This window comes from Parasteatoda tepidariorum, chromosome 4, assembly GCF_982258835.1.
Source record: "Parasteatoda tepidariorum strain Cologne lab strain chromosome 4, Ptep-v5.0, whole genome shotgun sequence".
Classification (NCBI taxonomy): Eukaryota; Metazoa; Arthropoda; class Arachnida; order Araneae; family Theridiidae; genus Parasteatoda; species Parasteatoda tepidariorum.
Genome location: NC_141758.1, coordinates 59,276,374 through 59,290,069, shown reverse-complemented (window position 1 = coordinate 59,290,069; position 13,696 = coordinate 59,276,374). Strand labels below are relative to the sequence as shown.

Below are 13,696 nucleotides of genomic sequence, written 5' to 3'. Positions count from 1 at the left end.
TTCCGTTAATAGCAACCCCAGAAAACTTAGAAAAAGCTATTTTCTGCCTTTTCTAATACTACAAAAAATCTAAAAAAAACGTGTTTATGGTTGTATAAAGTCTTGAAAATATGTGGCTGGAAAAAAAAATACGTATAACAAGAAATACATATAACAAGATAAATTAAAAATAAAAGCGCGAGAAAATTTGTGTGTTTATTTTTGATGAGTAGAGTTTTTGTTTTTGAATTTAAGGTTCATACAAACCCGTTACGCGTTTTTCCATAGATTTTGAAAAGTTATTACTGACCCGTTACGGGTAATCTAATTAAAATTTGTTTGGTATATGTGTGGGGTAAAATCCTAGAACAGTCCACCCCTTAGCGACTTTTTGAAATCTCGCCAAGTTGGCGATTATTACTGGAATTAACATTTTTTTTATATTATTAAAAAAGCAATTTAAATTATTAAAAATTCATTAAACTAATTTTTAATAAAATAAAATAAAAAAATAACTTTTCTTTACTCTGATATTTCTCTTATATACCTCGCGACAAAACATATACCAATCAATCACAGTGAAACCTAGTTTGGCAAGATTTCAAGAAATCGCCAAGGGGTTGCTCTATTCCAAGATCCACCCTATGTATGGTTGTCAAATGTAGTGTATCTACCACTACAAAAATACAACTCCAATTCACAAGTATATAAGACATGTTAACTCGATTCTGTGATGGTGTACATTTTCATAGATGAAGGTTGACATGGTCTGTAACTTCTCCTCCCACATTGGTGACCTTCGGACGTGATGTAAACGCGCCTATCTTATCAGAAACTCCCACATTGGTGACCTTCGGACGTGATGTAAACGCGCCTATCTTATCAGAAACTCCCACTTCGATCTGAACACGCCTACTTTAGTTAATAGTCCATATTGAACAGTTGAATTGCTACTTGTGACTGCGACATTATCCACCTCCTCGCACTGTTGCTACTCAGTTTCGATCACACTCAACGTCTGTCTGCATGCACTCGACTGCTAATGGCAACACAGAATCAAACATGACCATGAACTTAATACAGCTCTCATGATCAGCAAAAGTACGGTGATCTTAATACAGCTCTCCCGGTTTCTCCCAAAACACCGATGAACCCACTAGCGGTGTTCGTTCATCGAATTCTATCACAGATATAATTCTGGTGGGGGAGTACTGTAGCGTATCTACCACTACAAAAATACAATACTAATTCACTAGTATATAAGACATGTTAACTCGATTCTATAATAGGGTACCCTCTCATAAATGAAGTTTGACATGGTCTGTAACTTCCCTCCCCACATCAAAGAAGTGTGCTTTTATAAAAAAGAATTGTTTCTTTAATATAGCTTGATTCGTTAGAGTTGGTTACTTCTAAATGCAAAAATTGTTAACATTATTACTAACCTAATCCTTGGCGGTGACCAAATCCATAAGTATGAGCAAGTACTATCCACATTAAACTCAAACATCGAATGCCATTAACAGCTCCGAGCTTGGATTTAGCCCTTGAGCACTTTAACAGCTTTTTCAAGTTAAGAGACAACGAAAAGGCCAGAAGACTTTGTGGAACTCGCTCTGAGAAGGATGTAATTAAAACATTAGTCGTCAGAGTATAACTATCTGGAAACTTACGTTAAAGATAGAACTGAGATAATACATACCAATGTCAAAAATTCCAATTGGATTTCTGGATGTGTAAAGGTCAGCCACTGTGCCAGTTAGGATAAATATCGCAATTATCGAAAATATCATTCTAAACGAGAAAATAATGTTAAGAATTATTTATTATTATTTCGAGTATTATTATTTAATATTAAAAATATTTTTTTTTCGCGAAAGACGTCAATGTGCACATGCCCTGCAGTGGACTGATCGTTAAGACACGATTCCCAGCAGATCACCGAAGTCAAGCATCACTGGCTACGGTTAGTGTGCGGGTGGGTGACCACTTGGATAAGTCTGCGTTGGGACCGAGGGTGTTTAGTGTTGGTCCTCGTTAAACTGTTCTACAGTAAAGTGTTCGACTTCGCGTGCAGGTCGTCGAGCTACCGAAGCTGGGGTGCCATCCCCTCTGCAGAGGATCAAAATTGTGATGGCATGTCTTCGGATCATCCTGAGGGATGTTTCCCAGACCGTCGCCAATAGCCCATTGTGAAGCTCTAGTGCGACGTAAATTAACAACAACAGCATTAATGTGCACATTATCTGGATAATCTGCATATTTATATTTTATTTTATATCCGTCGTTGAGCAGCCGACCCAATTTTTTAGGTTTACGACTACTAATGTTCAACTCCGTAGCCTTGTAACTTTGAACCAATCCAGAAGACAAGGAAACTCCTATTTCAGTACCCCCAGAGGTATCGATTTGTTATGGGAGCATGGAGTCACCATTTCAGTTCATCAGTCACCATTTACTACGGTCGGCGGGGATCGAACCCACAAACACTTGGACATGAGCCCTGCGCCCTACTGACCAGGCTATCCCGGCCTTATAATCTGCATATTGACTGATTGCTCTACCGATTGCATAATGACTGATTTTATCCATTAAAATCCGGAATCAAGAGTTTTCCGCATTTTATCTAAGACAGTCGCGGTGGCTTAAGGGATAGAGCGCTCTCCTCCTAATGAGGTAAACCGGATTCGAATCCCAGTGGTTTCTGGTCTCAGCTCCCGGCTCGCAGTGACCACAGTGCGGACGTAAAATAGCCTCAGTGGCAGACAGATCATGGATTAGACTCTCCTTTAGGTCGGGTTAACCATGCAACGCAAATAAGGGTTAGTTCCATCAAAAAGTCTTCCAAGATGGCTAGTTTGTCCCAATGCTTAATACATATAACGGATTTCACACTTTAACGGTAACATACATAAAATAACTGAATTAATACGAGTATTACATATGCTTTTACGGTGGTGTGCTGTTTAGTAAAAAAAAGTATTTAATACTATAAATACCTATTGATCGGATATCTACATATTCACATATATACAAAATCATTTTGACAGATTAATATTTAAATACAGAAAAAAAAAAAATTTAAAAATTATACTGGAACCTGAGATTTAAGAGATACTAATATTGAAAATATAAGACAGTTTTTAATTATATTAAATTTGGTTGTCCATATGCAAGAAATGTTCAAAACTAAATGCATTTCCTAACATTTGATTTGGCGTGTTTTGAGTTAACTGTTTTATTTTCTAATATTTAAGAGAGTTACACAATTTTGCTCACTTAAATCTGATTGAATCACCATGAAAAGAATTTAAATACTGATACATTTTCAATACTATCTTACAAGCAACAAAAATTTTAATTTGAAACCCAGTTGAATATTTTAAAATGTATACATAGGAAAGGGAAATCAGCCCAGACTTACATAACTATGTATTGAGGTATTGTCAGATGAGTTACTTCCTTCGTCTCACAGTTTCTCACCGAAACTTCAACTGGAGCTGTCTTTAACACTGTAAAAAATTTCAATTATTTGATTGCAGAAAGGAAGAATTGTAAGTCGATGAAATGTAATTGAAAGCACTGAAAGTCGCGAAAATTGTCTTAATGAGTTTTAAACTTATTTAAAATTTTCGATATAAAGTAAACTGAACAATCAAAAGGTAGGCCTGCTCTTATTAACTGTAAAATAAGGAAGGCCCAACGAAAGGAGGCAACCCAATGATACCTATCTTAATCTAATTAGTGAAGAGATAGAAATATCAGAAAATAGTTTACGAATTAGCGCTTTCTTTTGAGTTTCTTTTGATAACTTATTATCTTATGCTCATAAATGAACATAGCATGTTTTTAAACATTGAAAATTTAATGTTTTTTAAAAAATGTTATTTAATATGCATTTCTGGACGGGATAGCTTGGTTGGTAGAACGTTTCATTCGTGTTCGTAAGAACGGAAAGTATGAATCTGGCCGGCAAGAGAAACTTCGTGTTTTAAATGGTGACTGGTGCACGTTAGATATGTCGGGGTCATTGAGTCCTCCAAATCACCCTGACAAATCAGTACCTCTGGAATACTGAATTGAAGATCGATCTTTCACTGGTTCAGGTCAAAATTACGGTCTGTGGATGTATGTACGAATGGATCCACCCTGTAAAATGGGCTGTGATATGTGTGTGGCTGAAATTGTATTCTTGGCCATATTTGGCGCTACTGAAAAACAAGAAACGCATCCTCTGCTTTAAAAATCACTTAGCTGCTCAAGCTGTTATTGGTAAGTGGCAGTAGAAACAACAACAGTATGTATTTCTTCGAAATTCCTCAAACTACATCTTACAATTGGGTTAAAATTATCTTATATTGTTGGTGCCGCAATAATAATTATGTAAATGTGAGTAAAAAGAATTTTATGGTCAAATTTACTCTTTGACGCAGAATTTTAATTAAACATATTTTTAATTTTTCTTCTTTATATTTTATTTCATTATTTTGAATTAATTTAGGTCAAAATAAGTGAAAAATATTATATTTATGATTTTAATAGTTAATGATTAGGAAATACAGTATAAAACACCAGTGTTTTAGAGTCTTTTTCCGCGTTAAAGGTAAAATCTTCCAAACACAGCTTACTTCTAAACAATATTTTTTTTTTAATTTGCAGTTATTTAGATCTAAGAGAAACAGTAATTCATCATTGAAATTTATTTAAGTTACGAAGTTAACTGTAGGTAAATTTTTGAATATGAATGAAAAAAACTTTAAACTTTTTTTTTGGAGTTCATATTTTAGTGAAATTATAATTCCGATAATCTACCAGATGTTTTATAATAACTATTAGATTGTTTTTTTATAATTAAAAAACGCCAGAATATACTTTTGCTTGTCAATTCGCTTGGTGTCTGGGCAAAATATGTAAAAAAAGAACACCTGTGTCCCATCTGCATTAATGGTTTAAAGTCTTTTTTAATCTCTAAATAAAATTAAAAAGTACTCTCTTTAATTTTTATACTTGAAAATAAATTAGAAAAAATGACCTGCACTTGTTAGTAATTGGGTTAAATTTCAAATCAAACTTTAACTGGTTTATAATTGTCTAGACGGTCGATTCTTAATTAAATTCTGAATTTCAAGCAGTTAAAAATCACGTGTTTATACTTTTCAGCAATTAAAACTTAATTAAATTGCCATCATTTTTTTTTAAGTGCATGTTATTATATTAAGAGCATTAGAATCATTTGTAAATATTCTATACGCGAGTAGTGTATTACTAAATATTTCTTACCGATGATCAAAAATAGTTAGTAAATAGTTCATTAACTAAAAGAAAATAGCAAAGATAAATTACAAATACAGAATAAATTGTTAAAGGAATGACATGGAGTTGTGAAACTTAATTACTTTCAACTTTAAAAACGACATCATGGGCGTCATTTGTAGGTCATATGCTAAGTAAGCAAAATTAACAAAACTATGTAAATATTTTACATATTTTTTGTTTTAGTTTCATGTCAAAATAGAACTAATTGCTAACATTACAAAACACCCTGTAATAGGCTGTATAAGAAAACCCTTTTTTTACGAAATTCAAAATTCGATGGATTCAAATCGATAAAAGGTTATTACTAGACGTTCCATTTACATACCACTTTGTTTTTCCAAATTCAAAAACAATTAGGTCTTCTGAAATGGGCTTAAACTTTCCTTTTTCAAATTAAAAACGTTAATTTAAAATTTCAGAAGCGCAAATGTTGCTCAACTTTTAGTTTTAAAGTTAAAAAATTTTAAGTTCATGATGTAAGGCATATATATATATATATATATATATATATATATATATATATATATATATATATATATATATATATATATATATATATATATATATATATATATATATATATATATATATATATATATATATATATATATTCGTCTTCGTTTTCATATAATATCTTTGGTAAAGGATAAGGGTAGAAATTCTATATTTGGGACTTCAAGGTTGAGAACATACCAATGAATAATAATTAGATTTATATTTCAAAAGAGAAGTTATTTTAAGATCTTTCACTTCCATATAAGGAAAGATTAAACGATTTGCTATGAGTAATAAATAATTTTGATGAGGTGTAAGAATACACAAGGAAGGCAAATGACTGGCCTCTTCACAACTTTTAATCATCCTTTAAAATGCAGGAGCAATGTTTTTGCGTGGCTTTTTGGTATTTCATGCATACAAATTAAACTCAGTCAGATCTGACTGAAACTCTCCCTCTCCCTCTCCGGCTGGAGAGGGGTGAAACTGCTATTTCGCCATCGCTTAGTAAAATAAAAGATTATGCCGAAACTGGACTCATTAATCATGCTGTTTTGACTTCTAATTAATTGAAAAATATCGGTGTGGATACACCGTTATTTCATATATATATATATATATATATATATATATATATATATATATATATATATATGAGTATTTCTTCGCAACATGAAAATTAAAATTTTTATTCTATTCATTGTTTTTACAAAAATTAAAAGTCAAGCAGTAGACTAACGTTATGACACACTTCCCAGTGGATCACTGAAGTCAAGCAACACTGATTTTAGTCAGTGAGCGGGTGGGTGACCACTTTGATCTGCCTGCTAGGGAGTGGGTCGACGGTCCTCATTAAACTATTCTACCTTAAAGTTCTCGACTTCGTGCTCAGGTCGTAGAGCTACCGAAGCAGGGCTGCCATTCCATCTGAGGAGAATGAAAATTGTGATAGCATGTTTTCGGATCATCCTAATCCCAGACCGTCGACGATGGTCAGCGAGAATGGGGCCGACCCTTTGAACTGTTTGGGTTTGGATGTTTATGTTTGCCTCATAAGTGAGGTGATCTTCGAAGCAAGGAAATAAGTTCTCACTGTTATAGTGCGTGACGAGCTCTGATTTGTGTATGTTTGAGAGAGAGAGAAAACCTCTTCGCAAGCTTCAGAACCAGTTTTTGGCTTTAAAGATAAGACTTCTTTATGTTGTTGTTGTAGTAGGTATGCCCGCCTTTCTATGCCCAATAATTCAATTTCTATCACATCCATACGTCACATCCGTTCATGGGGTGGATCCATTCATTCTTCCAGAGATCGCAATTTTGACCTGAACCAGAGAACGATCAATCGCCAATTCAGTACATCAAGATGCATATTTTGTTATGGAGACTTTGTGACCCGGCAGATTTAACGTGCATCAGTCACCATTTACGACAGGGAGAGTCTTCAGCCGGCTGGATTCGAACTCTCATTCTCACGAACGTGAGTCCAGTTCCCTGCCAACCAGGCTATCCCGGCCTTAAGGCTTTTTTATGAAGAAATTATTTACGTTTTGGGCTTTAAACTCGATTATCGGTTAACAGACAGTTAACAGTTAACTTCGGTCTTGAAATGACTGTTTGACTAGTTATTCATCGCCCATTGCGCAACTCTAGTACGACATAAATAAAGTACTACGAATACACTAGTACTGCAAAGATTTAAAATTTACTTTTTTGGTCTAAAAATTAACTGGAGAATACCTTAATATTTACGTAAATAAGACGTATAGTGCGGCTTTCAGGAGAACTTCTAAAGATATCAGTCTCGCGTCGTGGCGGGTACCATGGTTACGAGGAAAAGTCACTTTGAATTGAGGTGTGGGGGTGAATAGTTTTGTCTTGATTTTTGCAAAGGTCAACGTGAGTGAACCAATCGACTCATTCATTTCTCCCCCATTAGAAATGTGCTCTCGCTTGTTACTATAGCAGCAGACAGCCCCAGACTCTCAGTCTGGAGGAGTTCTCCTCAAAGCCGCACTATACGTATTGCATAATACGTAAATATTTTTCATATTGTCTAAAAAAACATTTTGGTAAATATGTGATATAAATGACAACTTGTTATTGACTTAGCATTTTTAATTTTGGATAAAAAGTTTCCAGTTATACTCCCTACTCTAAGATTAAATAGCAGAGCACAAAAATGCAAATAACAGAACACAAAAATGCACTTACAAGCTGATGCCATTTCGCGAATATCGTCAGCAACACAAGGAGATGGAACGCAAACTCCAATGCGCATGACCATGAAGTGAAAGAGGGCGGAACCATGAGCAAAATCCGACAGAACCTGCAAGAACTTAATATTATTTTCATGAAAAGCTCAAAATAAGAAGAACTTAGTATGTCGCTGACATTTTATTGAATTTTGAAAAATTATCTTAATAAAACAAAAAAGGCAACAATTAGAAACTTGTTTACAAAATGAGTTTTCCTCATTGAAAGCGCACTCATTTAAAAATTATGAACCGATCTTCGATATTTTAAGTGTTCTACCTATATACAACTTAACAGCGGAAATATTTTCAAAATGTTTTTTTTTCTTTCTTCAAATTAAGCTTTATCAGCAATGTTTCATCTTGCGCCTCTCCAAAATGTACAATCTTATCAAATGTACAATATTTTCGATTATGGGACCTTGGGGCAATGTCAGTTTTGGTTTTTCCACTGACAACAGAAAAGCTCCAGTGTGTTGGTACGCAGTGTGTCCCCTGAAGAAGTGCTGTCTTACTAACACACATATCTTTTATTTTATTACTTTTTCCTGCTTTAATTGTTTGTTTGAATATCTAAATTAAATTAAAGCAAATTTGGTTTTAACTGCTTTAAGAGCTTTTCCATTTTGATTTAATATTTTAATTGTTAATTTACTTCCTTGTCTCTTTCTGTTTTTGTAAATTGGATTCATTTTCTGATTAGGCAATCTTATCAAATCTCATATAGACTGATGTCATTTTTTCTCTGCATTCTTGAATTATTGGCATTATATTACTATTCATAACTTCTATTTTACTTCATATTTGTTTGTTTTTTTCTTAAAAATTAGCAAAAATTGTTGTAACTTACTGAATCGATTGGAATGTTTCCAAAATCCAAAACTTTTGTATTTAAAGTAACGCTGTTTTGGAGGGCAGGTAAAGTAGGTTTCAGTTCCAGCGTGCAGTACTTCCCACGAATGTTGACATGCTTGTTCCTTTTGGGTTGCTCTACATCCAAACACTGATCGTATTCCCCTAAATCAGTGAGGGTACCTTCTAAGCTACCAGACGGCAATCGACCATTAGCATCCACCACTAAAAGCAAAAATGTACATTTAAATTGGTACTAAAGTTAGAATTAATCCAGGAAATTGTGTTACGAAGACAAGTAAATACTATTAAAGGCGTGTTTCAACACTATAAACTAGACATAGAAAGCGGGAAATTGCTGAATCAATCGAGTTAAAGATGGTGCATTTATCCTCTTTTTGTCTGTTGGTCAAGTTTATCTTCAGGTACCTTGATTAATTTTGAAATATTTTTCGTAATTTATATTTTATTTTATATGAAAACCTTTCACAGTTATCCCGAAGGCAAGGAGATTCCTAACTTATGTTTCATCTACCAGTAAGAATATTAAATGTCAATTATGAGCGTTTGAGCCACAACAGATATGCATGCAACAAATAAAAGTCGTTTTCGCTAAATGTAAAGTATCCCCCAAGTTTTCCAGCTATTTTTTAGCACATTGTTGGATCGATCAAATTTTATTACTGTAAATTCGAAAAAATGTAAGTTTTAAAAAACAATATCGGTATGGATATCAATTTTTAAACAGCAATACCGAAAAATACTACGCAAGGGTTTTTCAAACTTTTAAACACTATGATTTTAAAAGCATTTTCCTTATTAATGCAATAAACTGTTGCAAAACTTTAAATTGTGTTTTCTCGAAACTATGTTTTTTATAATCGTAGATACAATAACTTCTAACTAATGTTCCCAAGGGTAGGAGTATAATCCTTGACAGTAGCAACATAGGAGGAAATCATTGAGGTTTGATCATAGGAAATATTTGAACCACCCAGTCTTTATCGTATATAAACATTTACTAAGCTGATTGAAGAAAACGTTCGAGGTTTGATCTACCCTATATTTTTCACACTTAAACATATATTTATTTCAATGATTGGAGGGAAATTTGAGGCTTGGAGAGATTTGATCTACCCAATATTTAAATATTTATTTTGCTGATTGAAAAAAGTATTCGGGATTTGACCATAGGAGAGATTTTACTTACCCTATTTTTTCATATTTAAGTATTTATTTAGCTGATAAGCACCAAATGGAAGCAAGATATGAGGCATAATCACATGCTGTTTCTGTCTATGAGCCATAAAATTAAATATTATAGAATTCTTATTCAGAAAAGTAGATTTTCTTTTCTTGTTGCGATAAGTTTCTTTTAACTGAGTTATTTTTTATTAATGTGTGACGAAAAAAAAAAGTTGAATTCTTTGTGTATTTAAACCAATATGCTTAAAGTCGATGTATTTCTTGCTTATTTTTACTGTCTAGTGTAATTTGTTTTTACAAAATAGTAAGTTCTTTGGATGGATTTTTTTTTTTTTACAAATTGAATTTTTTCTTAATAAAATAGCTGTCAAGTGAGGTTTGATTAATTGTATAAAATCAAAGATTTCCACATTTGGGAAATACTTTGTAGGGATAGTGAAGTAAGTGGGATTGTAATGAATAACAAGTTACAGAAATAATGTTATGAAGTCCTGCTGATTTTTATTTAGTATTTTTTATTTATAAATATAGTATTTATTTCTGATAATATCCTATTCTTAAGTGCTGGCGGACAATAGTTTGGTGTTTTTCACTTTGGGCCCCTAGGTCTTTGTTTGCTCATTCAAATAAAGGATATTATGCAGATACTTCCCGATCAAACAGGACACCAAACCATGGAGCCATGATGGCTCAAGGGATAGAGCGTTCGCCTTCCAAAGAGGTGAACCATGTTCGAATCCCAGCAAAGGCGTTTCAAGGCGAATTTCGCATTCGTCTTGCACCGACTACAGTGCTGACGTAAAATATCATCAGGGGTAGACAGATCATGGGCTAGAGTACCCTTGCCGTTAGGCTAAACGTGGAAAGTTTTCGTGGTTTTCCTCTCCGTGTAGCGTAAATATGGGTTATTTTCATCAAGAAGTCCTCCACGAAGGCACATTGCTTACATTACTTGTTCCACAAGTTCCCTTGTCTTCTGGATTGGGTTCAAAATTACAAGGCTACGGAGTTGTACGTTAGTAGTCGTAAAAACCCGAAAATTGGGTCTGATGTTCAACAATTATAAAAAAGTAATAATAATAAAATAAAAAACAGAGTATAATTAAATTAAAGTTTATTAAACTGTTAAAAAGAAGACCGTGAAACAAGTAAAAAAACGTATAATATAATTATCTTAATATAGTTCAGTTTATTGAACAATTTAAGTTCAGATTCGTGAATAAATATTTGATAGATCTTTTTAAGCACTTTGTTATTGCTATATGATTTTATAAACTCTTTTAACCCCCGTTGCTCGAAGCTCCTTCACAATTGGTCAATCCTCCCTTAAGTAGGGAGATTTGATCTATTTTGAGCACGTAAGAGTGTACAAAATCCTTTATGAAAGCTTAGCTTATAAATAAAGTTAGAAAATAATGTAAACTGGTTGTAAACATTATAGGCTCATATATAAATAGAAAATTATTTCTACAAGAAATGCGTCATAAACGTCCCATGTTTTTTCCAATATTTTGTTTAATTAGATAAAAATAAATTTTTCTATATTTTACCGAAATGTTCTTGAAGATCAAAGCAACGCATGCACAAGCATTAAGCAAAACCAATCGAACTTTTAAACATAAGCATGATGAATTTTTTATTTTTTTTTGTAAAACTTTTTTTCATAAACAGACGAGAAAAAAAACCTAAGTAGTCTAATAAAAAGAGATCCTTTCTACTGAAAAACAAAAACAAATTTCTCTAATCAAGCGTTAAAGTACGAGATAATCTTCTTGAATAAAAACTTGCACTTTCACTTTGGCAACAATTAGACTAAAGCATTTTTTAAATCTTTTTGAAAGAATGTAAAAATTAGGTCAGTGAAAACGACGATCAAAATCTTGACATTCGCGGAGGGAAAGTAAATTTGCTCTTGAAAAATTGCTGTTGTCTCGATAATCTTGTTTCCTTTATGCGGAAGTATGAGGACGATGACTTTTACATTTCATATTTCATTTAGATGATGTAATTTCAATTGCCGTGAAACTCCTGTTGTGGTTCCTCTAGCTTGACACACATATAATCTTTTTTTAAAGACACTGTTCTGTTATCGTCTGCAAAAGTAATTCGAAATAGGGCATCTAATGCACGTGCGGCAGTGGCGGGAAGCAACTTTAATGTGCTCTTCTAGGGTGCTTTTTCTTAAATAAATGCTTTTGTTTTTTCAACATGGTCAATTTTGTTTCGTTTAATCAATGCTTATAGAGAAAATACTAATTTCTATAACCGATCTTAGCACCGACTCGATTAATTTTTATCAATGCACACATTGTAGAAAAAAACATTTTTTTAAAAAGAAATATGGTCTTGAAATGATTTTATTTTATTTTATAACCGTCGCTAACAGCCGATCCACTTTTGAACTACCAATGTTCAACTTGCTATTTTGAACCCAATCCAAAAGACAAGGAACTCCTGAATTAAGTTTTATGAAAAATGTGCTTTCTTGGAGGACTTTTTGACGAAACTCACCCACATTTGCTTTACATGAAGAGGCAAAACCACTAAAATCTTCCACGGTTAGCCTGACTGCAAGGGGAATCTAACCCATGATCCGTCTACCACTGACGATATTTTACGTCATCACCGTGGTAGCCTGGCGCGGAATTCATATAACCCAGCCATCGCTGGGATTCGAATCAGTTTCACCTTATTGGGAGGCGAACGCTCTATCCCTTGAAGCCCCACGGTTCTCTCTAGAAATAATTGTCTCACTTTTCGACACTAATGTTTAGTCTGTGGAAAAAAACGCTATTTTTTTTAAAAAGTTTTTTGATGCAAACTGTTTTCTTTGTCACCGCAAATTCTTATTTTATAGAGAAAGCACTTTTTTTAACATGGTATTGACGTCGAGACTCTTGCTTTTAACCCCCAATGCTTATCACTAAGGAGTTTTTTTAACCATGAACTTGAAACTGATTCTCTTGCTTACTTTATAAAGAAAAGGCGACTTTTGAGCACTTTTAGTGCTGGCAAGATCTGGTAACAAAGAGAACTGTTCCGGAGAAGTCCAAGGCTCACCCCGGGCTGATGTGCAATGATGATTTTTCGAAAAAAAATGCAGTGTACGGTTTCATTGTAATTAGAAGATATAAAATCAAGTTACGTATATTTTCATCATCATCATTAGCACGACTGCCCGAGGTCGGCCTTCGCCTTTTCTAGAATATTTATTAATGTCGTTCTCAATAAAGTTTCTTTGTTATATGGTTACATAGAAATGGAAGTACATCTATTATCTACTTTATAACTATTGTGAAAGTATCTCTATTTTAACTACATAATTTTTAGGAAAATAAAAAAAAATCTGTGAAAATTAAAAAACTGTAGAAATTTGGGGCATTGATTACTTTTCTATTATGAAATCTTTCTAAGTGTACTTCTGAATAGGACATAACAGGGAAGCGCTTTTAGCTGTTGGTGACGGCATTTCCGAGAATGGGTTCCTATGCAGTTTTAATCCTGATGATGTTCCTTAATTCCTCTAGAAGTTTGTCGCAATATTTATGAGATCCCTTTTTTATGTAACGTTTTTAAACTTGTATATTTCGACAAAC

General features: G+C 33.4%; 1 protein-coding gene across 1 annotated transcript in view; it reads right to left on the bottom strand.

Annotated features, from left to right (window-relative positions):
* The window catches only part of LOC107439503 (O-acyltransferase like protein-like), a 40,668-nt gene that overhangs the window by 16,435 nt on the left and 10,537 nt on the right, over positions 1-13,696 (bottom strand). The window contains exons 2-6 of the mRNA XM_016052133.4: positions 8,893-9,119; positions 8,002-8,116; positions 3,404-3,491; positions 1,682-1,773; positions 1,425-1,595 (exon numbers count right to left, since the gene is read on the bottom strand). Of these exons, the coding sequence (XP_015907619.1) occupies positions 1,425-1,595; positions 1,682-1,773; positions 3,404-3,491; positions 8,002-8,116; positions 8,893-9,119 (693 nt within the window). The remainder of the gene's footprint in view (positions 1-1,424; positions 1,596-1,681; positions 1,774-3,403; positions 3,492-8,001; positions 8,117-8,892; positions 9,120-13,696) is intronic.